Here is a 26,331-nt window from a genome sequence, read left to right as displayed (position 1 = left end):
TGAAAGTGTCAGGGTCACCTAACAGTGAGCGAGACAGTCTTCTAGAAAGGAGCATGCACCCCAAGGACATTACCAGAGAATACACTGGAATTATAGGTTAAAGAAAAAACCCAACTCTAAAGTCATACACGAAGGCGATTACACTGCTATTCTACTTCAGGGGAAAAATATTCTGTGCATTTGCCAGACAGCAAAATGGAGGGACTCGGTGAACGGGAGACAGGCCAGGCACCCAACACCCTGGTCCTGTATCTTGTCACCCTTGGTCAGGTGGTCCCTGCAGCCCCCAGACCCTGTGGCCCACAGTCACAGCTTCCATTTTTTGTTGTTGTTGTTGTTTTGTTGTTGTTGTTGTTGTTGTTTAAGACAGAATTTTGCTCTTGTCACCCAGGCTGGAGTGCAATGGCATGATCTTGGCTCACTGCAACCTCCGCCTCCCGGGTTCAAGCCACTCTCCTGCCTCAGCCTCCCAAGTAGCTGGGATTACAGGCACCTACCACCATGCCTGGCTAATTTTTTTGTATTTTTAGTAGAGACAGGGTTTCACCATGTTGGCCAGGCTGGTCTCAAACTCCTGATCTCAGATGATCCACCTGCCTTGGCCTCCCAAAGTGCTGGGATTACAGGCGTGAGCCACCGCGCCCCGCCAGCTTTCATTTTTGAAAGGGATCAAGACATGTAATTGGCCAAAAATGTCTACACAGGTACAATGACCAGATAGCCACCTACTCTTAACCTAGGATTGAGAAACTGGGGACCTCACCTGTAGACTTCGGGGTCTTGTTTTAAGAGCAGGAGGATGTGCTTGGTGTTGACAAAGTCGGCCCAGCAGGGAAAGCAGCACAGCATAAGGTTGAGGACCCCTCTCTGAAGTACGATCCCCACGTGCTTGAGGTTCTTGCCTCCAAAGGACTTGAGGAAACAAATGCACTGCTAACAGCATATGCCAGGCGGGCCCAGGCTGGGGGCCCATGCCACAAGCAACCCCTCCCAGGGGCGCCCACCCGCCGCCGCCCAGGCAGTCCCATTTCCCACCATCTGCTCCCGCCCTCCCCACCAACAGCTGACAGCACTGGGGGAGCTTCTGAGCCAGGGACAACCAGTGAGCTAGCTGGCCCCTGTGGCATTTTACACGTGTCCTTGGACAATGTGTCCCTGCTCCCAGGAGCTGGGACTGTTAACATGGAGGGCATAGGCAGCAGAAACTGAAGCTTAAAAGAGAGTTTTCAACATGGGGGGCAGACAGATGCTGCAGAAGAGCATGTGCCGTGGTAGAAGGTGAAGTTGTGGGGGACTCTGAGGGCCAGGGATACCGGGGGAGGGTGCAGTGGAAGAAAAGCATCCACTGTAGGCTGAGAAGGGCAGCTAGCAGGGCGGCAAGAACTTCGGGGGGTGGGAGGTCATGGAGGCCAAGGCAGTGCTCTAAAAAGCAGTGATGGCCAAGTGGATTAAGGACGGCCAAGTGCTCACCTGAGGATTTTGTCACAGGAGGCTGGGAAGAGGCCAGGCCCAGTGGGCCGGGCAGGAACGAACAAGGCATCAATGGGGGCTGAGTCAGGAGTGCAGGCCAGGCTCAAGTGCAAAGAACACCTTCAAGAAGCTTGGCTTGAAAGAGGCCAGCAGGGAAGGAGGGGTGGCAGTCAGGGAGGGCGATTTTAGGGCATGGGAAACCAGACTGGGAGGAACAAAGGACAAAATGCCCTTGATCAGGTGGCCCCAGAGGATAGCACTAGTCAAGCTGACTCTGTTGGTTTGTTTTTTTGTTTTCGTTTTTTTGAGATGAAGTTTCACTCTGTCACCCAGGCTGGAGTGCGGTGGCTAGATCTCGGCTCACTGCAACCTCCGCCGCCTGGATTCAAGCGATTCTCCCACCTCAGCCTCGTGAGTAGCTGGGATTACAGGCACCCACAACCGTGCCTGGCTAATTTTTGTATTTTTAGTGGAGATGGGGTTTCATCATGTTGGCCAGGCTGGTCTCGAACTTCTGACCTCAGGTGATCTGCCTGCCTTGGCATCCCAAAGTGCTGGGGTTACAGGCGTGAGCCACTGCACCCGGCTGACCCTGGTTGTATTTCCAGTAATTAGCAGCCGTGTACAGATGTTTGTTCCAGTAGTCCCAGCTACATGGGAGGCTGAGGCAGAAGGATCTCTTGAGCCTGGGAGTTCAAGCCCAGCCTGGGCAACGTAGGGAGAACTTGCCTCCAAAAATAAAAATAATTTTTTTTAAAAGATGCTCCATGACTTACAATGGGCTACCTAGCTACCTCACAACTGTAAATTAGAAATGTCATGAGTTGAAAATGCACTGAATGCATCTAACCTACCAAACATCACAGTTTAGCCTGGCCCACTTTAAATGTGCTCAGAATGCTTACATTAGCCCACAGCTGAGTAAAATAATCTTAGATAAAGCCTATTTGTGATACAGTGTTGACTATCTCATGGAATCTACTGGACAGTACTGAAAGTGGAAAGCAGAATGGTTGTATGGGGCTTGAAGTGCAGCTACTGAACGCGTGTCACTGTTGTACCATCACGAAGCTTAAAAATCTAAGTCAGGGACCATCTGTATTTGACAAATAAAATGCAACAAAACCCATAGGGTGGATGGTCCTAGAAAGTCTCTATTATGAAAGTTAACTGTCAAAAAACGGTATGTGGGGGAGGGTGGTCCTCACCTGAGACATGAGGGTGTCATAAGCTGAGGCTAAGCCAGTGCCAACTGCAATCCCAGTAACGTTCACCACCTGCAAGAGAACCACAGACCTGGTGTGGCAGACCTTCAGGGGACGACGCCAGTTCAGGGTCACATCAGACAGCTCCCTCTTCATGGAGGAACCTCAACAAGCTTGTCTCTAAAGGGCAACTCACAGATGTATGCTGTATTTTAGATCAAATGGGTGTCTACATCTATCCTTATTGATTATTGAACAAAAATGTACCTTCTAACTAAAGGACGATAACCACCTTCTGTCAACTGGGGAAATATGAAACCTAGTTGTTCTTAAACAGTATAGCACATTATAATTTCTATATTTAAGGTTAAATTGTGGGCCAGGTGCGGTGGCTCATGCCTGTAATCCCAGCACTTTGGGAGGCCGAGGCAGGTAGATCACTTGTTTGAGTTTGAGACCAGCCTGACCAACATGGTGAAACCCCATCTCTACTAAAAATACAAAATTGGCTGGGCACGGTGGTGGGCACCTGTAATCCCAGTTACTCGGGAGGCTGCGGCAAGAGAATTGCTTGAACCCAGGAGGTGGAGGTTGCAGTAAGCCAAGATCATACCACTGCACTCTAGCCTGGGTGACAGAGTGAGACCCTGTCTCAAAAAAATAAAAAATAAATAAGTTGTGGTTAACATCTAAAGGTGATGCCCCGATCTGCCAGTAGGATGTGCACTTAGTAATAATAACAGCAAACTTTTATTGAGCACATACTATGTGCCAGGCACTGCCCTAAGCCCCTCATGTACATGGTGCTAGGACCACTCATCTCATTTTTTGTTTTGGGTAACCTGAGTTACACAAAGTGTATGCCCCTTGCCCAAGTTACTCAGATGGTGACCTGAGTCTGGGAAGTCTGGCTCCAGATCCCAAGCTTTACTCCTCCAGTGAGGAAGAGGACTAGTTGTGTCACCCTCTTGACCAGACCTCACCCAGTCCCTGACAACCAAGGGCACATAGAGTAGCCCGCAGTTAGGGCACAAGAGGCATGCATGGCGAGGGGCTGAAAGACCTTCGTTTGCGTCCTGGGTCTCACGGTTAGTGGTGATGGCAGCCCCAGGTGAGTTAGCTTCTTCACTGACCATGACTCTGGCCTGGTGAACACAAACTCCAGCCACACCACATAACTGACAGGCCATACACATACTGCCCAGTGGCACCCCATGAGACCAGGGTCTCCATCTAACCGTGTCCCAGGAGGGCTGTGGCACAATGAGGATATACCCACACAGTGACATTGAATTCCAGCCAGGGGAGAGGGGCATGACTAAAGCTCCCAAACCCCTCAGACTGCCAGGAAAACAGAAAGGTAAAGCATGCCAATTTATGAAAAGTTTTGTGTTTTAAAAAGTCACACAGAGCTGGGCACGGTGGCTCATGCCTGTAATCCCAGCACTTTGGGAGGCCAAGGTGGGCAGATCACCTGAGGCCAGGAGTTCAAGAGCAGCCCGGTCAACATGGCAAAACCCCATCTCTAGTAAAAATACAAAAATTAGCCAGGAGTGGTGGTATGCACCTGTAGTCCCAGCTACTCAGGAAGCTGAGGCACAAGAATTGTTTGAACCTGGGAGGCAGAGGTTGCAGTGAGCCGAGACTGTGCCCCTGCACTCTAGCCTGGGCAACAGAGCAAGACTCTGTCTCAAAAAAAAAAAAAAATGTCACATAGGAGGGCAGGGGGATGGGGGGATAGGGAGAGACGTGTTAAAGGATACAAAGTTACAGTTAGAAGGAATAGGCTCCTGTGTTCCACCACACTGTAGGATGACTGCAGGAAACAATCACAGATAGCTTCAAATAGCTGGAAGGATACTGAAGCCTGGGCAACATGACCAGACCCCATCTCTACAACAATTTTAAAAATTAGCTGGACATTGGCCAGGTGTGGTGGCTCACGCCTGTAATCCCACCACTCTGGGAGGCCGAGGCAGGTGGATCACCTCAGGTCAGGATTTCAAGACCAGCCTGGCCAATACAGTGAAACCCTGTCTCTACTAAAAATACAAAAATTAGCTTGGTGTGGTGGCACATGCCTGTAGTCCCAGCTACTCAGAAGGCTGAGGCAGAAGAATCGTTTGAACCCGGGAGACGGAGGTTGCAGTGAGTCACTGCACTCCAGCCTGGGTAACAGAGCGAGACTCTGTCTCAAAAAAAAAAAAAATTTTGCTGGACATGGTGGCACACAACTATGGTTCTAGCTACTTAGAAGGCTGAGGCAGGAGGATCACTTGAGCCCAGGGGTTTGAGGCTGCAGTGAGCTGTGATTGCGCCACTGCACTCCAGCCTGGGTGACAGGGCAAAATCCTGTTTCAAAAAAAAAAAAAGAAATAAATAAAAGAAAAGAAGATATTGAATACTCCCAATACAAAGAAATGAGAAATGTGTTATTCTCCCCCGGGGCTCAGTCTACCCATGTATGCAGGACCGTGGCCTTGGGCCCCGTGGCTTCCGCTGTCACAAGCTTTTATCAAACTGAGCTCTGACGTTAGACCTCTCGCTTACAACACACAACTTTATAAAAGATAGAACAAAAATTGCTACTCTGTCTCTGGCGGCAAGCTGCCCAGAACACCACACTCCATGTCGTGGTGCCTGCCTTCTGAGAGTCAAGGGGAATGTGGCTGAGGCTCAGTACCCAGGCCTGCCCTGCCCCCAAATCAAGGCTTCTATAAAACCTCAGCACAGTTTCCAGCCTATCCCATGCCAACTCACCCCCAGCTCCCGGCTTTTCCACCCATGTTTCTTTGACCCAATTCTAACAGCTATTTATTTATCCTTCTTTTAGGGAAGTATTTGTGTAAACTAGTTCAAATTCTTCATGGAACAAGGTGGAATATAAATAAGTATTCTTTTATTTAAATAAAACACACTTTTGTTAGTCCTTTTATACTATGAACATTATTCCAAAGGTAAAAAATTTTGTTTTCACAGTTATCTTAAAAATGAGTCTATTATCTCCCTAGAAGATCTCCCTGCAACCTCCGCCTCCCAGTTTCAAGAGAGTCTCCTGCCTCAGCCTCCTGAGTAGCTGGGATTACAGGCACCCACCACCACGCTTGGCTAATTTTTGTGTTTTTAGTAGAGACAGGGTTTCGCCATGTTGGCCAGATTAGTCTCGAACTCCTGACTTCAGGTGATCTGCCCACCTCAGACTCCCAAAGTGCTGAGATTACAGGTGTGAGCCACCGCGCCGTGCCTAACCACAGGAATTTCTGTAGCCTGTTCCTGATAAGGGGCTCTGCGCTCTTCCACCTTTGGCCAAGGGTGGTGGTATTTCAGCTAAGTTGTCAATACAATTTTGGCCAACATGGTGAAACCCCATCTCTACTAAAAATACAAAAATTAGCCAGGCATGGTGGTGGGCACCTGTAATCTCAGCTACTCAGGAGGCCGAGGTGGGAGAATCGCTTGAATCTGGGAGGCAGAGGTTGCAGTGAGCCGAGATCTCGCCACTGCACTCCAGCCTGGACGACAGAGCAAGACTTCATCTCAGGGGAAAAAAAAAAAAAAAAAAAAACCAACAGAGTCAGCTTGACTAGTGCTGTCCTCTGGGGCCACCTGCTCTAGGGCATTTTGTCCTTTGTTCCTCCCAGTCTGGTCTCCCATGCCCTAAAATCGCCCTCCCTGACTGCCACCCCTCCTTCCCTGCTGGCCTCTTTCAAGCCAAGCTTCTTGAAGGTGTTCTTTGCACTCGGGCCTGGCCTGCACTCCTGACTCAGCCCCCATTGATGCTTTGTTTTTTCCTGCCCGGCCCACTGGGCCTGGCCTCTTCCCAGCCTCCTGTGACAAAATCCTCAGGTGAGCGCTTGGCCATCCTTAATCCACTTGGCCATCACTGCTTTCTAGAGCACTGCCTTGGCCTCCATGACCTCCCACCCCCCGAAGTTCTTGCCGCCCTGCTAGCTGCCCTTCTCAGCCTACAGTGGGTGCTTTTCTTCCACTGCACCCTCCCCCGGTATCCCTGGTCCTCAGAGTCCCCCACAACTTCACCTTCTACCACGGCACATGCTCTTCTGCAGCATCTGTCTGCCCCCCATGTTGAAAACTCTCTTTTAAGCTTCAGTTTCTGCTGCCTATGCCCTCCATGTTAACAGTCCCAGCTCCTGGGAGCAGGGACACATTGTCCTAGGACACGTGTAAAATGCCACAGGGGCCAGCTAGCTCACTGGTTGTCCCTGGCTCAGAAGCTCCCCCAGTGCTGTCAGCTGTTGGTGGGGAGGGCGGGAGCAGATGGTGGGAAATGGGACTGCCTAGGCAGCGGCGGGCGGGCGCCCCGGGAGGGGTTGCTTGTGGTGTGGGCCCCCAGCCTGGGCCCGCCTGGCATATGCTGTTAGCAGTGCATTTGTTTCCTCAAGTCCTTTGTAGGCAAGAACCTCAAGCACATGGGGATCGTACTTCAGAGAGGGGTCCTCATCCTTATGCTGTGCTGCTTTCCCTGCTGGGCCGACTTTGTCAACACCAAGCGCACCCTCCTGCTCTTAAAACAAGACCCCGAAGTCTCCAGGTGAGGTCCCCAGTTTCCCAAACCTAGGTTAAGAGTAGGTGGCTATCTGGTCATTGTACCTGTGTGGACATTTTTGGCCAATTACATGGTCTTGATCCCTTTCAAAAATGAAAGCTGTGACTGTGGGTCACAGGGTCAAGCCCACAGCCCCAGGGATGACAGCAGAGGCAGGGAGAGGAGAAGAGTGGACACCCAAGTGCTGAGGTCCTCTTGAATGAGGCGGCTGACTGGCCATTAGATGTCATCCACAGGGAGGAGTGACCGACAGCCCAGAAGTGAGCCCGGGGAGCACGCTAGGGGCAGTGATGGTTGGCAAGCAGTGATCAGAAAAGGGGGACCCCAATCCTGGGCCCTGCGGGGACACAGCAGGAAATTTCCCTGCCAGTCTTAGATCATCAGCCCCTGTTAAGGTAGAGGCCAAGCTCCTCTTTCCCGGTGGGGACACTGGGGCAGCCATGTATACGAATCTCCTCTGCCTTCATGCCTCTTCCTAGAGCCCCAGTCTAAACTTTCAAAGGAAGCAAAAATGTCCCTTAATTCAATACGTTCACCAAATAACAGGCCTGTAAATAAAATATGTGACTGATTCCACCTGTCAAGGTCTTCTCTCCCATGTAGCCGAATGAGAAGCTCCAGTGGCCCTCCGTGTTCTTAGGGTGTGTACCCATCTCACGTGGACAGAGGGGACATTTTCTGAGACTAGGGAAAGCCACCTACCATCACCAGCAGAAGTGTTTTCCACTTTCTCTGAAAGCCTGGATGAAATGCAGGAAGAAACAACTTTCTACATCACTAACAAAAGCCAGGGAAGAGACATCCCAGGAGGTGTGATTTCAATCCATGGGAGAGGCTTTTCCACAAGGGTGAAAGGGTGGGAGCCAAATGCACTGTGTAATCCAATTAATGGCAAACAACCTAAATTATCTAAAAGTCTCCTGATTTAATTTCATAATAGAAAAAAGTGCAGTTATTTCAGTTTTACACACGAGCTCCTTCCAAATCTAATCAGGTAATGGTAAGCCACAGGGCAGTCCCAGACCTGTAAAGGAAGATGCATAAGACATGATACAGGCTGGGCGCAGTGGCTCACGCCTGTAATCCCAGCACTTTGGAAGGCTGAGGTGGGCGGATCACGAGGTCAGGAGATCGAGACCATTCTGGCTAACACGGTGAAACCCCATCTCTACTGAAAAATACAAAAAATTAGCCGGGCATGGTGGCAGGCTCCTGTAGTCCCAGCTACTTGGGAGGCTGAGGCAGGAGAATGGCGTGAACCCGGGAGATGGAGCTTGCAGTGAGCCGAAATCACGCCACTGCACTCCAGTCTGGGTGACAGAGGGAGACTCTGTCTCAAAAAAAAAAAAAAAAAAAAAGATACAATTCAAATTGATTTTTTTCTTTCCTTTTTTTTTTTTTTTTTTTGAGATGAAGTCTCCTTCTGTTACCCAGGCGTGAGTGCAGTGGCACAATTCCGGCTCACTGCAACCTCAGGCCCTTGGGTTCAAGCAGTTATCGTGCCTCAGCCTCCCAAGTAGCTGAGATTACACGCACGTGCCACCACACCCGGCTAATTTTTGTATTTTTAGTAGAGACGGGGTTTTCCCATTTTGGCAAGGCTGGTCTCAAACTCCTGACCTCAGGTGATCCGCCCACCTCGGCCTCCCAAAGTGTTGGCTGGGATTACAGGCGTTAGCCACCGCGCCCCGCCCTGTGTGTTTGTTTTTGAGACAGGGTCTTGCTCTGTTGCCAAGGCTAGAGTGCAGTGGTGCGGTCTCAGCTCACTGCAGCCTCGATCTGCTGGGCTTAAGCGATCCTCCTGCTTCAGTCTCCCGAGTAGCTGGGACCACAGGCAGTGCCACCACGCCGGGATAATTTTTGTATTTTTAGTAGATTTTTGTATTTTTAGTAGAAAGGGGGTCTTGCTATGCTGCCCAGGCTGGTCTCGAACTCCTGAGCTCAAGCGAACCTCCCACCTGGGCCTCCCAAAGCGCTCGGATTACAGTCGTGAGCCACAGCGCCTGGGGACACCGCTCAAATCCTAAGCCTTGGCCGCCCGTCGGCTCCTACAGGGGCGAAATCAGGCACCCACCGTGACGGCGAGCGTGACAGCGTCCAGCTGGACCTTGCCCGGATGTCCACTGAAGATGGAGCTGACGAGGCTGATGAGAAAGATCATCAACTGCGCAAGAAACTGCGGAGGCGCGGAAAGCAAGGCGCGTTCACAGCCGCCCTCCCTCCTGGAAGCCCGCGCCCACCCCCGCGCGGCGGCTGCTCCGGAGGCGTCGGGCTGGGCGTGAGGCTGCCGCACTCACCACTGGGCCCGCGAGCGCCGCCAGCTCAGCCGCCTCCCGCCGCAGGTCCGGGTCAGCGCGCCCCGCAGGCCCCACAAGCGGTCCTGGCATTTGAGGGCCCGGGGCTGCTATGGGGGCCGGTCCTTGGCGACGGCGGGGAGCTCAGCGGGGACCGGGACGTCGGCGGCCGCAGGAGCCTCCATGCGGAGGCAGGGAGCGGCTGGCGACGGCTCGGGCGCGGGACCGCAGCGCGGTGGGAGGGGAGCGAGGGGCGGCCCGGTCCCACCCAGCCCTGCCCCTCCCCGCCCCGGACCCGCTCCAGACGCCCAGGGCAATGATCGCCGCCCGCAGAACCCTGGGGGAGGGGACTGGTAGGGCCTTTGGGGGCTGATTAAGGGGGCTCGGGGAAGGGGTCCCTGAGGGGGAGGACCCCTCGTGTGCTTTTGGATGACACGGGTTTTTTTTTTTTTTTTGAGACGGAGTCTCGCTCTGTCACCCAGGCTGGAGTGCATGGCGCAATCTCGGCTCACTGCAAGCTCCGCCTCCCGGGTTCACGCCATTCTCCTGCCTCAGCCGCCCGAGTAGCTGGGACTACAGGCGCCTGCCACCATGCCCGGCTGATTTTTTTTTTTTTTTTTTTTTTTTTTTTTTTTTTTTTGTATTTTTTAGTAGAGACTGGGTTTCACCATGTTAGCCAGGATGGCCTCGATCTTCTGACCTCGTGATCCGCCCGCCTCGGCCTCCCAAAGTGCTGGGATTACAAGCGTGAGCCACCGCGCCCGGCCGACACGGGTTTTTATCAGGAGTTTGTAGGTCAGGTTGGAAGAGCAAAATGCCTAGAGGGTGGGCAGAGAGGACGCAGCTGGTGATTCCATCCTACCGCGGAGCACGAGTCTGGCGCTTTCTGGCATGCTTCTCCTGGCCTGGGCTTGCTGCGGGTTCAGGTGCTTCCGGAAGAGGGGTCCTGTCTCGTAAGGACCCAGCCTCCCTGCTCCTGGTGGCCTGGGGTGGCCTCCTGGCCGGCGGCTCTTTGTGGCTGGTGGTTGAAAGAACCTCCTCTCATCCTCAGGGGGTCCCTGCCCTACCTGGCAAAGGGAAGGGCAGGGGGTCCTGTGCGAGGGGAATGGAGACAGGGTTCGAGGGTTCCTGACAAGGAGCTGGGGAGGGGCTTCTGCGGTGTCTGCCCCCTGCCCCCAGGCCCAACCCCGAGGGCCACAATGCAAGCCTTTATCTGCCTTCCTGGAGAATGGGCCTCGTGGCCCCAAGAACAAGGCACTGAGGATAGAGATACCTTAAGGTGGCCCCAACCAAAATCAGCAGTTGGGTGTTTTTTACTCAATGTAGGTAACTTTTCTGATTTTGTTATTTCAGGAAAAGGCCATGCCTAGAGCATTATATCCATCCTAGCACCAAGTCAAAAATATAGAAGCAAATCTCTATTTAATGTTTTATTTGGGAAGAAAGAATTGCATGTTCAGGGCATCCATGTAGACCAGTTGGTCCTCGGTGTGTCGGAACAACACAGAGAAGGCTGGAGGTTTTATCAAAAGAAATGTCAGTATTGCTCTTTGAGAAAGTTTATTGGCACCAGGAAGGGTCCTGGGAGCTGGCAAGCTACAATTGGTGAGCAACCGGGCAGGCAAAATTATTCCTAGAGCTTCAGCAAGTTATCTCAGCAGTTATGGATAAAGCTGGTCTCAGCTTACAGCAGGCAGTTTCACCAGCTGGATGTGCAGAGAATTACATTTCTAAAGCCTGAGGTGCTTTTATCCCTGGCTTCTTGACTTTTGATTGGGTGTGACAAGAATGACTTAATTTGGTGTAATCCACTTTCACAGCACTGAGCATACTTAGTATGTACTGAGGCTTGCTGAATTAACAGTGTGTACCGCACCCCAGGAAGGCTTAATGAAGTAGGATTACTACTTAAGCTAAGATCTTTATTAAAATTTTGTCCTCTGGCCAGGCATGGTGGCTCATGCCTATAATCCCAACACTTTGGGAGGGCAAGGTGGACGGATTGCTTGATCCCAGGAATTCAAGACCAGCCTGGGAAACAAAGGGTAGACCCCAATATAAAAAATTAGCTAGGCGTGGTGGCACACTCCCGTGGTCTCAGCTACTCAGGAGGCTGAGGTGGGAGGATCATTTGAGCCCAGGAGGTTGAGGCTGCAGTAGGTCACACACACACCCCTACCAGGAATTATCAGTCCTTGTTTGGATTTCCACAGCTCCAAAGATTTCCCAACTGTTTTTCAGTGCCCACAGTGCCTAGATCTAGACCTCAAATGAAGATTAACAAATGCCAGCTGGGCATGGTGGCATACCCCTGTAGTCTCAGCTACTCTGGTGGCTGACACAGGAGGACTGCTTGAAGCCCAAGATTTCGAGGCTGCAGTGAGCTATGATTGCACCACCGCACTCCAGCGTGCATGACAGAGCAAGACTTCCATCTATTAAAAAAATAACAATAAAACAAAAACAAATACCATTTGCCCAGTGAATAGTAATCTAAGGCCCAAGGAAAGATATATTGTAAAATATATTTTACATAATTCAGGCAGTATAAATTCTTAAGCACTTAGTTTATGGGTTTTTGTCTAAAAAAATAGCAGAAGTATCAAAGCCATTGGCCAATGCAGTCAGCACATTGATCCTTGCTTGGTTCAGATAGTGGTGAATTATTACTCATGTCATCTTTCAGACAGTGTCTTGGGCCACAATATAGCTTTTAACCTTAGTTGCTTTTTCTTTTTATAGAAAAATGTATCTTTGCATTCCCAACCCTCAAAAAAATCCATGGGCACACCTGAATGACATTAACTCAAAATAAATTGTCACTGGTGGGCCTGTGAATTGTGTGTGAGCTCAAAAGCATCACTTGACCTGACTTTCTTTCCTGCCACATCACTGAATTCTGACATAGAATCTCACTAAAATCCCCACCAGCAAGATTAAGAAGACCCCCAGGAGCAGAAGCCCTCGCCGCAGCACCAGCTGTTTCCTGGACAACTTAGCGCTGTCCTGTGGATGTTCCGGCAAAGGTTCTTCTTGGTGCATCTGCTGATCCGACTGAGTCTCGCCTGTCTTTCCAACAACGTTCGTTAAAATTCCTTCAAGGTTTTCAGGGCACCCTGGGAGGAAAAAGGAATTTAGCAGCTTAAAAGGGATTGTTTTTTCATTTGTATAAAGGGCTATGTATAAAAGGAATATGTGCTAATAGCAGAGAGAAGGTTAATTCAGGACGCTATTGCTACGGTGAATAAATAAAAGAAACCCTATCCCAGAGTGCCTCTCCACTCACTCCTTCACGAACACTGATAATCCTACCAGCGCCGGCTTGGGTGCTCCAGGGAGCACTCTCCCAGGAGCTAGAGAAATAAGGTAGCCCTCTCCATTAAAATTCACAGAGAAGCCAGGCACAGTGGCTCATGCCTGTAATCCCAGCAGTTTGGGAGGCTGAGGCAGGCAGATCACCTGAGGTTGGGAGTTAGAGACCAGCCTGACCAATATGGAGAAACCCCGTCTCTACTAAAAATACAAAATTAGCCACACATGGTGGCACATGCTTATAATCCCAGCTACTCAGGAGGCTGAGGCAGTGAGGCAGAAGAATTGCTTGAACCAGGAGGCAGTGGTTTGGGTGAGCCAAGATGGTGCCATTGCACTCTAGCCTGGGCAACAAGAGCAAAACTCCGTCTCCAAGAAAAAAAAAAAAAAAAAGATTAACAGGGGAAAATTTCAAGAAGCCAACACCCATCTAATAAGCATTTCAGAACAAAACACAAGGAGAAACAACCTAAGAAATAATTCAAGTCTGGGTGTGATGGCTCACGCCTGTAATTCCAACACCTTGGGAGGCTGAGGTGGGAGAATCCCTTGAGCCCGGGAGTTCAAGACCAGCCTGGGCAACATAGTGATACCTCATCTCTACAAACAAAAGCTTTGCTGGGCCTGATGGCACATGCCTATAGTCCCAACTACTTGGGAGACTGAGGTGGGAGGATCACTTGAGCCCAGGATATCGAGGTGCAGTGAGCTATGATTGTGCTACTGCAGTCCAGCCTGAGTGACAGAGAGAGACCCAGTGTCAAAAAAAAAAAAAAAAGGAAGAAAGAAAGAATACAAGGCTATTCACAGAATGGGAGAAAGATGTGACCGTTCACATCAAAGGGCCTACTAAGTATTGAAGGAGTGCAGAGAATTTCACCCCAAGATATGGCTCCCTGGTATAATGAGTATTTTAAATTAAAAACTCTTTAGAGATCAACAGGCCTTTAAAGAGACTTTTCCCCATCTACATAAAAGCCAGACAAACCCACCAAGAAGAAAAATTGCCAAACCTTTTACAAAATAATGCTAGTCTCTCAGGTTCATTTAACTTCCAAAGGGAACCAGTCTGTCCACCCTGCCCCCAATCCATTCATTCTGCAAAATATCCAATCATTTTCCCTAGTACTCATTTACTATCCCTCAACAGAAGCACCAAATGCCCTAGCTCCTCTCTCTCCTCTGAAAGTTGGTTATATGAGTGTTGGGCCTCACTGGGATGTTGGAATAACGACTATGATTCTTCCCTTGTGCATGGTTAAATACATTTGTATGCCTTTTCTCTTATTCATCAGCCTTATTATAAGTTGATTTTTCAGTGAACCATCGGAGGGCAAGGAGAAAGCTCCTTCACCCCAACAGTTTCAAACAGATAATGACTCACACCTAGACTTAGTCTCAAGATACTTCAGAACAGTAAGAGTAATAGGCCAGGCGTGGTGGTTCACACCTGTAATCCCAACACTTTGAGAGGCTAAAGCAGGAGGATTGCTTGAATCCAGAAGTTCAAGACCAACCTGGGCTGCAAAGCAAGACCTGGTCTCTACAAAAATATTAAAGAGTTAGCTGAGCATAGTGGCACACACCTGTAATCCCAGCTACTCAGGAGGCTAAAATGGGAGGACTATTTGAGCCTAGGAGTTTGAGACTGCAGTGAGCTATAATTGCACCACCGCACTCCAGCCTGGGTGACAGAACAAGACCCTATCTCAAAAAAAAAAAAAAAAAAAAAAAAAAAGGAATAATAATAAGAAAATACCCTAAAAGCTTCCGAAGAGAAAAATGAAGGCAGATTACATAATGGCACGAGAATAAGCTTGGCCATCCCACTTCCTAATAAGCATAAGTGGATGAATGTTAGGAATGTAGCAATATCCTCAGAGTTCTGAAAGAAAATCATTTTGGGCCGGGTGCAGTGGCTCATGCCTCTAATCCCAGCACTTTGGGAGGCTGAGACAGGCAGATCGCTTGAGCCCAGGAGGTCAAGGCTGCAGTGAACCTTGATCGCACCACTGCACTCCAGCCTAGGTGACAGAGAAAGAGAGAAAAAGGGAGGGAGGGAGAAAAAATCATTTTGAACAGAATCATACCAGCTCACACTTAACAAAATGCTTTCCCTGGGCAGGCAGTTCTGGGTGCTTCTCAACCCCAACAGTGGTAGCATAAAAGTAAGGGCCATTGTTAGGCCGGGTGTGGTGGCTCACGCCTGTAATCCCAGTACTTTGGGAGGCCGAGCCAGGCAGATCACTTGAGGTCAGGAGTTCAAGAAAAGTCTGGCCAACATGGTGAAACCCTGTCTCTGCTAGAAATACAAACATTAGCCGGGTGTGGTGGCACACCACCGCACACACCTGTAATCCCAGCTATTCAGGAGGCTGAGGCAGGAGAATCACTTAAACCTGGAAGGTAGAGGTTGCAGTGAGAAGGAGCCACTGCACTCCAGCCTGGGCGACAGAGTGAGACTCAACAACAGGGATAAGTGCTATTGTTATGCAGATTTCATGAATCAGGGAAACTGGCAAGATGGTAGAAAACATCCACCAACCCTTCCCTGAAGATCATTATAGAATCTCAATAAAACAAATTAAATATCATCTTGAAGGCATCAGAATGCCAACAATGTAATGAAGAGTCACCAGGGCAAGATCCAGGGGATGAAGGAAACCCAGAGGGGCTGCCCAGCCTCTGGGGCTGCTTCACATCAGAGAGTTCATTCAGATCAGAGAGATGAGAGGATGCAGATCAGAGAGATCTACATCCAGATCACATGACTGAGACGCTGAGCAGGGCTTTGGGGACTTGGGTACCTACCAAGAATCAGGCCCTGGCAAACCTCTCTGTACTTGAGGTTAGAACCCCAAAGGGCTGCATCCAAGACTTAAGGATGAACCAGTCCGGGTGTGGTGGCTCATGCCTGTAATCCCAGCATTTTGGGGGCCCGAGGAGGGCAGATCACTTGTGGTCAGGAGTTCGAGACCAGCCTGACCAATGTGGTGAAACCCCATATCCACTAAAAATACAAAAATTAGCCAGGTATGGTGGCGGGCGCCTATAATCCCAGCTACTCGGGAAGCTGAGGCAGGAGAATCGCTTGAACCCGGGAGGCAGAGGTTGCAGTGAGCTGAGATTGCACCACTGCACTCCAGCCTAGGCAATAGGGTGAGACTCCTTAAAAAAAAAAAAAAAAAAAAAAAGCATGAACCAGAAGAAGTAAACCAAGCCTCACACTGGCTGCAGCACACCTTCAGGTCGGCTGGGTGCTCCAGAAAGCTCCATTTCGGAGATTGCCCTAGACTGCTGGTCATCCTCAGTGTCCAACAGAAGCAAAAGAAAATCCTCTCTGAAGATAAATAGACAACATTCTTTCAGGCTCAAGTTACTTCTATGAACAATTTTCAAATATAAAGTCTGGAACATAATCAAAGATAACCAGGCCAGGTGTGGTGGCTCATGCCTGTAATCCCACTGCTTTGGGAGGCCAAGGCAGGAGGATCGCTTGAGCCCAAGATGTAGAGGCTGCAGTGAGCAACCATCGTACCACTGCACACCAGCCTGGGCAACAGGGCAAGACCCTCTCTCTATTTAAAAAAAAGTTTTTCTTTAATTTTAAACAATTAATTTAAAAATAAATTAAAATCAAAGATAACCAGACACACAGCACAGGAGCCTAGACAACATGAATGAAAATTGGCAGAAACAACACAACTGACCACTGATTGCGTATCAGCTATTCTATGAAGTCAAAGGGTTTAAATTATAAAGGAGCAAGGATTACTGTGAGTGGGTGGCTAACTGCCTAAGGGGCCAGGAATCGGGGGGATTACTCAACTGACTGAAGAAAACCATAACCACATTTGCACGATGTGCATCAGAAGCAAAGGTCCAAGCAACGACCTGTTTAAAGCCTACAAGTATCTGCCTGATGAACAACAGGGACCCCATTAAAACAAACAAATGTCAGTTTCCAAGCTATGGTAGAAGCACAGTATCTCCAAGTGTTGGAAATACCTGCAAAGTGCTTGCAGAAATTAGGGGAGGAACTGGGGACCTTTCAGTCATCTATAGCGGTATACTAATGTGTGGAATTAAAGCAAATAAACTTGAAGTCAGTTTACTTTGAATTGGGTGTTACTTGACTTTATCATATGTTTCTGAAACATTATTGCCCTATTTAAATGAGAGCTCATAGCAGCAAATCTAGCTGTGTCTCACTAACAGCCCCTCCAGTCCCACCTAGACAGGCCTGTCCAAGGGCTGAGGGAGTCATATCATACCTGGGTGAAGCAGATCCCGAGGGAGAGCAGAATTCCCACTCTGAGGCACGTTTACTTTCAAATTGGCGTGTACCTGAGCCTGGAAAATGAAACTCAGTCAGTCCATCAGGCTTCACGATAGTGTTAACACGGTATTTTACTTGACCACCTAGTTTAGGAAAAGCCAAGCCATTTTCCTTAATTGGCATGTATAGCTTAAGTTCCTCTCACTCACACGTCATCTTTCATAAAGATTGAAATGGGGCCAGGCTCAGTGCTCACATCTGTAATCCCAGCACTCTGGGGGGCTGAGGAGGGAGGATTGCTTGAGCCCAGGAATTCAAGGCCAGCCTGCGCAACACAGCAAGATCCCATCTCAATTAAAAAATTAAAAACAAAACAACAACAACAAAAAAAACCAGCCAGACATGGTGGCGCATGTCTGTATTCCCAACTACTTGGGAGGCTGAGACAGGAGGATCACTTGAGCCGAGGAGGTTGAGACTCCAGCGAGCTGTTATCCTGCCACTATAGTCCAGCCTGGGTGACAGAGTGAGAGCCTGTCTCTTAAGAAAAAGAAAACAGAAAAGGTTGAAATGGTATCCATGAGAGGGAAGGCGGGATGGAAACAGTACAGGGTGAGGGAGACAGGGACAAGAGACGGACCAAGATCATTTAGAACTCTCCCTTTTTACTTTATCTCTTTCTTCTTTTTTAAAAATTTTTATTTGTAGAGACAGGGTCTTGCTCCATCACTCAGGCTGGAGTGCAGTGATCACAGTTCACTGCAGCCTCAAACTCTTGGGCTCAAGCGATCCTCCCGCCTCAGCCTCCTGAATAGCTGGGACTACAGGCATAAGCCACTGTACCTCGACTCATCTCATTTTTCTGCCACCTATTTCTAGACCTCACACTGACCCTAGAAAGTTGAAGGGAAGGATGCACACAAGTATCTTAACAAAATATTTGGAGATCATAAAAACAACATCAGGATGACTTTGATGCATCCCACCTTTCTCTCCAGTTCTAATTCTTGTCCTGAAATTGGATTTTCCTGAACAAGGGTGACAGCCTGGCATGGGAGACAAGGAAGAAAGGAGTCCCCTATTTTTCTGGGAATGGATGAAGCCAGGGTGATCTGGCCCTTCACATCTGAACTGTCTAGTTAAAACAACAAGAACAATAGTATTCGTGAGATAAGAATAAAGAAAATGAGAAAAGAACTTTCCAAAACAAAAAAGGGAGAGCCAGATCAGATCCTGTTTTTCTAGGAGAGGAACATTTACCGGGACAGAATGAACATAGTTACCTGCTGACAGGCTTTTTTCCAATTTAGCTGAATAATAAAGCCTAGAAAACACACAGCTTGAAAGACTGTACAGATGATGATCCCTGACCACAGACCTAGAAATGGAAATATTTAATAGAGGTTAATTCCATAGAAAACCAGCTGCCCCTGGGGAGTATGTTTCGCCTATCCCACTTCTGTCAGCCATACTGAATATCTGCTTTCATGGCTAAGGTGGAGCCCACAGTGGAGCAGAGACCTCTATCCTCCTCCTCCTCGGGCTTCCAGAAGGTTCCAGAAGGTTCTGGAAAGCCCAGTACTCCCTGAGGCCACCCCCAAAAGGGCCATCTCTTTTGGTTCAGGATTTCTGAACAAATATTCAGAGGATATTTTTGGCCTTACTGATTATAATGCTTGAATATTAAGAAAAATGTCAGTTATAAGGAAATTAAAATTTCCCAGGACCAACTACTTCTGCCCTAGTTTCCTCAAAAAAGGGGACTAACATTAAAAAAAAAAAAAAAAAAAAAGCAGAAATCACTAGCCATATAAATTACTAATGTTCTCTCCCTCAGAGTTCCTGCCAGACCTTGGACCTTAATTTGCTTCTGACACAGACTTTGCTGGAAGCTTCTAGAGCAGGGCTGGGCACCTACAGATGACTGGAGAACACCAAAGGCAGGCCAGGTGGGAATGGATGGTGGGAAAAGCCCTGTGAATCTCAAGACACCACACAGGGCACAGAGGGAGACCCTAAGTGAGGAGGGTTTTTTGGTCAACAGTAAACTAATGGCAGAACCAAAAGCTCCAACAATAACCAAGAGACAAGAGCCTGACCATAATAAAAACAGACCTCTGCCTCACAACCTGCAGCACCCTGCCCAAGAAACCCCACCCCATCTACAATAGACCCAGGAAGCCAGCCTTCCCTAAATCAGACTTGCAGGAAGCAAGATCGCCGCCTTTGGTAACAATCCAGGAAGCTAACCAGTAACTTCTGTGATGATTGGCCCCAGATGGCCAGGACTTGATTAGCAACTGACAGCTTCCCTAATTTTGGTCTGCACTTCCAACTTAGGACCAACTAGAGAAAGTAAAATACATCCCCCTAACCAATCACATGGGAGGCCCATTTCTAGTCAGCCACCTCCAGCATCCCCCAGATCAACAATCTCCACTCAGGACACACCTGCAGCCTCCCCTTTTATCCACTGTGGCGCTTTCCCACTCCTTTGCCTGCCTTCAAGTCTCTGCCCAAATGCAAGTGGTGGCAGCCAACACCCTTGCTGAGAATACACAGCCTTTGCTTGTCTTGCTTGGTTGGTCCTGGTTTATTTCCACAGCTGTCCAGATCTATGTAAGGGTTAAGGTGGCTAGTCTGGGTTCCTGGTTTATGGATTTGGTACAGGGTTTACAGCTCTGTTTCTTGGTACTAATCACATTTTTCAGGTATGATCGGCCTGCACTTTGGTTTGTTTGTTTGCTTTTTAGAGTCAGGGTCTTGCTCTGTTGCCCAGGCTGGAGAGCAGTGGCATGACCACAGCTCATTGCGGCCTCCAACTCCTAGAGTCAAGTGATCCTCCCGCCTTGGCTCCCAAAGCACTAGGATTATAGGTATGAGTCACTACGCCCAGCCTAGCCTGCTCTTAGAATAGTATAATTGGTGCCACCTGCTAGTCCTATAAAAAATTAGTAAAAGCAAGCTACTGGCTTCCTCTTTCAAATCCAGTGTTCTCAGTACGTAGAAACTACAAGCTCACCCGAACCACCTTAAACAGGAAATAACCAGCTACCTCCAGCTATAATTTGAAAGTTATGAATTAGATTTCCAATAATTTTAGCATACATCATTTAAAAGATTACTATTTGATCCAACCTAGGAGCCCAAAGTGGGATGATTATTAGAATCTCATGGGCAAGGCCCAGGAATTTACATATTTAAAATGTCTCCCAGGGATTCTGAGGGTCATCACGATTTCCTGGGGTTGCTTCTGAGAACCTGCAGAATTCTGATGCTCTCCTAGACACCTTGTATAGGTATACTGCATACCATACCAGGAGACACAATACTCAAAACCAATTCGTACCACACTTTCTTCTAATAGGTGGGTGGGGGGCATTGACTACAGTCTTCTCAGAGAGCCCTCACATCCCCAGGGCCCACACCATTTCTTTTCAGTGATTCTCAACTTCCTCTTCTACTTTGCACAATTAGTTATGCTTTTTTTTTTTTTTTTTAAGGTAGAGTCTCACTCTGTCGCCCAGGCTAGAGTGCAGTGGTGCCATCTTGGCCCACGGCAGCCTCCGCCTCCCGGGTTCAAGCAATTCTTGTGCCTCAGCCTCCCAAGTAGCTGGAACTATAGGCGCACACCACCACACCTGGCTAATTTTTGTATTTTTAGTAGAGACGGGGTTTCACCATGTTGCCCAGGTTGGTCTTGAACTCTTAACCTCAAGTGAACTGCCCACCTCAGCCTCCCAAAGTGCTGGAATTACAGGCATGAGCCACTGTGCCTGGCCTAGATATATTTTGTTAAATGAATAGGTGAGCCAAGGACAGCACTTGGGATATAGACAGATTTATATTTCAAAGCAGGTTCCTCATGCCTGTAATCCCAGATACTTGGGAGGCCAAGGTGGGAGGATCACTTGAGTCAAGGAGTTTGAGACCAGCCTGGGCAACATAGCAAGTCCCCATCTGCAAAAAATGAAACAAGAGAATAAAGTAGACTCTTCTTCTAAAAAAGTTGAACTCATAGAAGTAGAGAGTAGAATGATGGTTACCAGGGACTGGTGGCAAGGAGGGGAGGGTGTGGGAACTGGGAGTTGTTAAGGTACAAAGTTTCCGATAGACAGGAAGAATAAGTTTTGAGATCAACTGCACACCAGGGTGACTGTAGTCAATGTACTGCACATTTTGAATTAACTAAGTAAATTTCAAATGTCTCACCATAAAAAATAAGTGGTGATAAGTATGTTAATTAGCTTAATTTAATCATTCCACATTTTATACGTATATCAAAACACCACACTGTACCCCATAAATGTATACAACTATAATTTGTCAATTTAAAGTTTAAAAGATATAATATAGGGAATTTAAATTATTTCCTTAATATTTTATACTGATTGCATGTTGCAATAATTTTAGATATATTGTTTTACATAAAATACATTACTTTAAAAACAAAAATAAATTAGATTTCTATAATATTTGTATTAGCTAGGCAACTGGCAAATCCAAAATATGAATCACACTAGAAACTCAGCTAAATAATTTTCTGCACTATCATGCAAGCCCAGTGAACTTTGTGTTGGCAATTCTATTCTTTGAACAACTCCTGTATTTTTAATTAAAATATTATTGAACTTGAGAAAAATGTGCCACATAAAGGAACATACTGAACTGGAAGTTCCCTGTAGGTATCAGTTGACTTCTCACCACCTCTGAGCCTGCCAAGTACAGACGAATCAAAACAAGCCACGCTTTAAGTCAGTCACTACTCACCCCAAAGATAAATGTCCAGGTTTTCATATCATCATTTATTAACTGCCAATATGTTCCAAATTATTATTTTAGAAATCAAAGCTGGGCAGTCATTTATTTCCATACCTTTTAAAAAGATTAGCTCTGGTAATTTCAGATGCTGTGGATTAAGTTTTTTCTTCCAAATGTGGGTAGGTGCTCAAGTCCACCCCGTTCCTTCTGTGCTGTTCACACCGACCACATGTACGGCCTTGTGGGGAGACCCACGGGCACACAGCTAAGGCTGTGCAAGGAGGGAGGTGGAGGCTGCGGAGTGTGATGAGGGTGATGAGAAGGGCACTGGCCACCCATTGCCCTCCAAGGATCCAGCCACGCTGCTTGGTGAGCACATGGGGCACTGCTCTAGAATGCAGAGTACCACCGTGAGTGCTGACCCTGTGGCACCCCATGCATGCAGGACAGACCGCCTACGATGGCACTGGCCCTGCAGAGTCACCCTCAGGGGCTCACATGCTGTCTCTAAAGAACAGCATGGAACACGCTAAAGGGATGCTTCCAAATGCTTCTTCAGCAGTCCCTGCTGTCGCCTCCTTTAGAGAAGTGAGGGCTGGATAACTCAGGATAGGAGGTGAGTAGAAAGGGCATCTGTGCTCGTGTGTCAGCATGGAAGATTGCCCGCAGGGGTGTGAGGGGCAGGACCACATAGCCTTGGGGCCCTGGCTAGAGCTGGAGGCCACCTCCTGAACGCCCCCTACGCTCTCTGACAAGACACAGAATGGACGTGGGCGAGCTCCCGAGTTTCAGAGGTGAGCCTCAGTCAAAGACCTGTGTGCTCCGACGGTCATTTCCTGGGCTGGTGAGCAGCTAAGCCCTGCCTGCAGAGGTTAGCGCTTACCCATCACTCCAAGTTTGGTTGCAAACATCAGCGCAATCCCGATGGGGAGGCCAACCACATAGTACCCAATGGTATTCACAATGGCTCCAACCTTCTGATTTCCACTCCCCCTCAGAATGCCACCGCTCGTGCACTGCAGGCAGAGACCATTCCATCAGTGTGAACACATCCAGCGCTCTTGAAACACTCCCATCTCCCGAGCACTTCATATTCTGTGGGACTCTGATGCTAAAATCCATGGTAAGGTGACAGTATCCTTCTAAATGAAATGTGATAACAATATTCAATCTTCCTACCTATGCTGGCCCCTCCTTTCAGCTGAAATTTACCACCATCAGAAGATCATAACAGTGCTTAGGGGACTACTACATAATACTTACAGCAAGAGCTTCAAAGAGGTGGGAAACAGCATAAATTGGAACCACCTGAGCCACCAGATTAATGATGTCTCTGTTAGGAAAATAAAGCACGTGGTGATTAGGAGACATAGTGGAGAAAGAAGTATGTAGGTTTCTGGCTGGGTGCAGTGGCTCATGCCTGTAATCTCAGCACTTTGGGAGGCTGAGGCGGGAGGATCATCTGAGGTGATCAGGAGTTTGAGACTAACCTACCAACATGGCAAAACCCTGTATCTACTAAAAAATAAAATTAGCCAGGCCTGGTGGTGGGTACCTGTAATCCCAGCTACTCAGGAGGCTGAGGCAGGAGTATCGCTTGAACACGGGAGGCAGAGGTTGCAGTGAGCTGAGATCACATCACTGCACTTCAGCCTGGATGACAGAGCGAGACTGTCTTTAAAAAAAAAAAAGTATATAGCTTTCTGCATATTACAGACATGCGCATGCATTGAGGCCAGCAGCCTAGTCAGGGACAGTTCTCCTGTTGCTGGGTCCATAAAGGAAACTAACTGCATGTTGTATCTCACAGCTTTTAGAAAAAATATGCAGAACCACACCCTTGTCTTTAGGAGATATGTTCCAAGTCCCCCAGTGGATGCCTGAAATCGCAGAGAGGACTGAACCCTAAATACGTTGTGTTTTCCTTATACACACATACCTATGATAATGTTAATTTATAAATTGGACACAGTAAGAGAGTAACAACAGTAGTAATAAAGTAGGCCATAACCACATGCCAGCATCACTACTTTTGTGCTTTGGGATTACTAGCACTGCGATACCAAAACAGTCGATCTGAAATAACTTGCAGGTGGAAAGCACACACAGCGTGGAGACGTTGGACAAAGGGATGATTTCATGTCCCAGGCGGGACTTGAGATTTCCTCCTAATACTCATAACAGCACGCAATTGAAAACTTATGAATTGTTTATTTCTGGAATTTTCCACTTAAGATTTTCAGACTGCCAGGCATGGTGGCTCACGCCTGTAATTCCAGCACTTTGGGAGGCCGAGGCGGGCAGATCACAAGGTCAGGAGATCGAGATCATCCTGGCTAACATGGTGAAACCCCGTCTCTACTAAAAATACAAAAAAATTAGCCGGGCGTGGTGGCGGGCACCTGTAGTCCCAGCTGCTGGGGAGGCTGAGACAGGAGAATGGCGTGAACCCGGGAGGCAGAGCTTGCAGTAAGCCGAGATCATGCCACTGCACTCCAGCCTGGGCAACAGAGCGAGAGTCCATCTCAAAAAAAAAAAAAAAAAAAAAAAAAAAAAAATTTCAGACCAAAATTGACTGTAGGTGACTAAACCTTGGGAAACAAAACTGAGGATAAGGAGGGGCTACTGCATAGTCCCTTCGGTCAGTGTAGACAATCAAGGGATTTGATGACACCCCTCCCCCTTTCCCCATCAGCTGAAAAGAAGTTTGGCTGGGCACAGTGGCACGCACCTATCATCCCAGCAAGTTTGGATGCTATGATCATCCTTCTTTTAAGATGATGCCACAGGCCAAGTCTGACTGTGTCTCTTAGTAGGCCTGAGTGAAGCGCTACAGAGTAAAAATTAAGTTCCCTCTATGGAATGAAGGTTGGTAAAGGCCATAGATATATTCTGCAGAATTATCCCTGGTTCCTAGAAATGGGACCCCTAAAGCTAGAGACTTAGATTCTAACCCCTGCACATGAAGGGAGACGAGAAAAATGCTGCCTTGACCTGGGGAAGCAAGAAATTCACAACACCCTTGGAGTGAGTTTGGTCACTCCAAACTAGAACCTAGAAGACTGTCTCCCAATAAATACTTGTTTAATTACTAAATAAGAAATCCAGCATTGGCCTGGACGTGGTGGCTCATGCCTGTAATCCCAGCACTTTGGGAGGCCAAGGCGGGCGGATCACCTGAGGTGGTGAGTTCAAGACCAGCCTGACCAACATGGAGAAATCTCGTCTCTTCTAAAAATACAAAATTAGCGGGTGTGGTGGTGCATGCCTGTAATCCCAGCTACTCGGGAGGCTGAGGCAGGAGAATTGCTTGAAACTAGGAGGCGGAGACTGTGATGAGCCGAGATTGCGCCATTGCACTCCAGCCTTAGCAACAAGAGCGAAACTCCATCTCAAAAAAAAAAAGAAAAGAAATCCAGCACTGAACAAGATGATCACTTCCTCCTCACCAAAAAGGACAGAAATATAATTATTTTATTCAAATTTTATTTTTTGAATAGGTAACATGCACGTGGCCAAAAAATGGAACAATATGAACAAAAAAAATAGCTTTCTCTTATTTCTTACCAGGAAATCAGTTTATTTAGACCTTCTATCTTTTCTAGGGTATATAGTGATCAATTATTTCCCTAGAAAATTATCTGTTTATTCCGGGTTTTTAGATTTCCTTGGGAAAAGTTATGCAAAATAGTCTCTTAGGATTTATAAAAATGATTGTGTGTAGTAGTAACGTCCCCCTTTCTTTGTCAGAGGTGCCGTTTCCCACCCCCTGTGATTAAGTTAGGTAGAGGTTCATCTCTTTCACCGATTCTACCAGGTTGGGTCGATCCTGGCCACCTTACAAGTAATTTGATTGTTGAGTTTCTGATGTTTCCTCGTCTCGTCAGTTCTATAGTTTGTGGGCCTCTTGTTTTTCATTCTTTTCCTGCACTGTATGGTTTCCCAAGTGGACAGATTCAGAGTCCAGCTTCTACTATATTCCTTCTGAAACCATCCATCTATCCTGGTGCTCATAAAGTTCATCCTGATTCCTTTTGTGAGAAAAGCCACCTACTTACTGTCACCTTCCCCACTCATTCTGAGTGAGGGAGTTATAAACAATTTTTTTTTTTTTTGAGACAGAGTCTCATTCTGTTGCCCAGGCTGGAGTGCAGTGGCACAATCTCAGCTCACTGCACCCTCCGTCTCCCAGGTTCAAGTGATTCTCCTGCCTCAGCCTCCTGAGTAGCTGGGATTGCAGGCATGCCTCACCACACCTGGCTAATTTTTTTGTATTTTTAGTACAGACAGGGTTTCCCCATGTTGACCAGCTGGTCTTGAACTCCTAAACTCAGGCGATCCATCTGCCTCAGCCTCCTAAAGTGTTGGGATTACAGGAGTGAGCCACCGTGCCTGGCCCAAACATCTTATTTCCCCATAACAAAATAGCCGAAGCTGAAAAAT

At 48.0% G+C, this 26,331-nt stretch overlaps 2 protein-coding genes across 7 annotated transcripts in view; both read right to left on the bottom strand.

Moving 5' to 3' along the window:
- LOC129462235 (multidrug and toxin extrusion protein 2-like) overlaps positions 1-10,226 on the bottom strand; it is a 145,687-nt gene extending 135,461 nt beyond the window's left edge. For all 5 annotated transcript variants that reach the window (XR_010115663.1, XR_010115662.1, XR_008650799.2 and 2 more), the window contains exons 1-4: positions 9,540-10,226; positions 9,317-9,418; positions 2,679-2,747; positions 764-912 (exon numbers count right to left, since the gene is read on the bottom strand). Coding sequence is in view for 1 of the 5 variants with exons in the window: in XM_055242043.2 (XP_055098018.1) it covers positions 764-912; positions 2,679-2,747; positions 9,317-9,418; positions 9,540-9,629 (410 nt within the window). In the remaining 4 variants the exon portion in view is untranslated. The remainder of the gene's footprint in view (positions 1-763; positions 913-2,678; positions 2,748-9,316; positions 9,419-9,539) is intronic.
- A 725-nt stretch (positions 10,227-10,951) lies between these two features.
- SLC47A1 (solute carrier family 47 member 1) overlaps positions 10,952-26,331 on the bottom strand; it is a 42,332-nt gene continuing 26,952 nt past the window's right edge. The window contains exons 13-17 of one of the 2 annotated variants that reach the window (XM_055242021.2): positions 23,152-23,221; positions 22,772-22,904; positions 18,411-18,505; positions 17,123-17,201; positions 10,952-12,652 (exon numbers count right to left, since the gene is read on the bottom strand). In XM_055242021.2, coding sequence (XP_055097996.1) covers positions 12,426-12,652; positions 17,123-17,201; positions 18,411-18,505; positions 22,772-22,904; positions 23,152-23,221 — 604 coding nt within the window. In that variant the 3' untranslated portion in view covers positions 10,952-12,425. The remainder of the gene's footprint in view (positions 12,653-17,122; positions 17,202-18,410; positions 18,506-22,771; positions 22,905-23,151; positions 23,222-26,331) is intronic. The other variant, XM_055242024.2, reaches the window with a different exon arrangement.

This window comes from Symphalangus syndactylus, chromosome 14 (assembly GCF_028878055.3).
Source record: "Symphalangus syndactylus isolate Jambi chromosome 14, NHGRI_mSymSyn1-v2.1_pri, whole genome shotgun sequence".
In the NCBI taxonomy this organism is placed as follows: domain Eukaryota; kingdom Metazoa; phylum Chordata; class Mammalia; order Primates; family Hylobatidae; genus Symphalangus; species Symphalangus syndactylus.
Note: the sequence above shows the minus strand (reverse complement) of the source record. Positions and strands in the feature narration are given on the sequence as shown.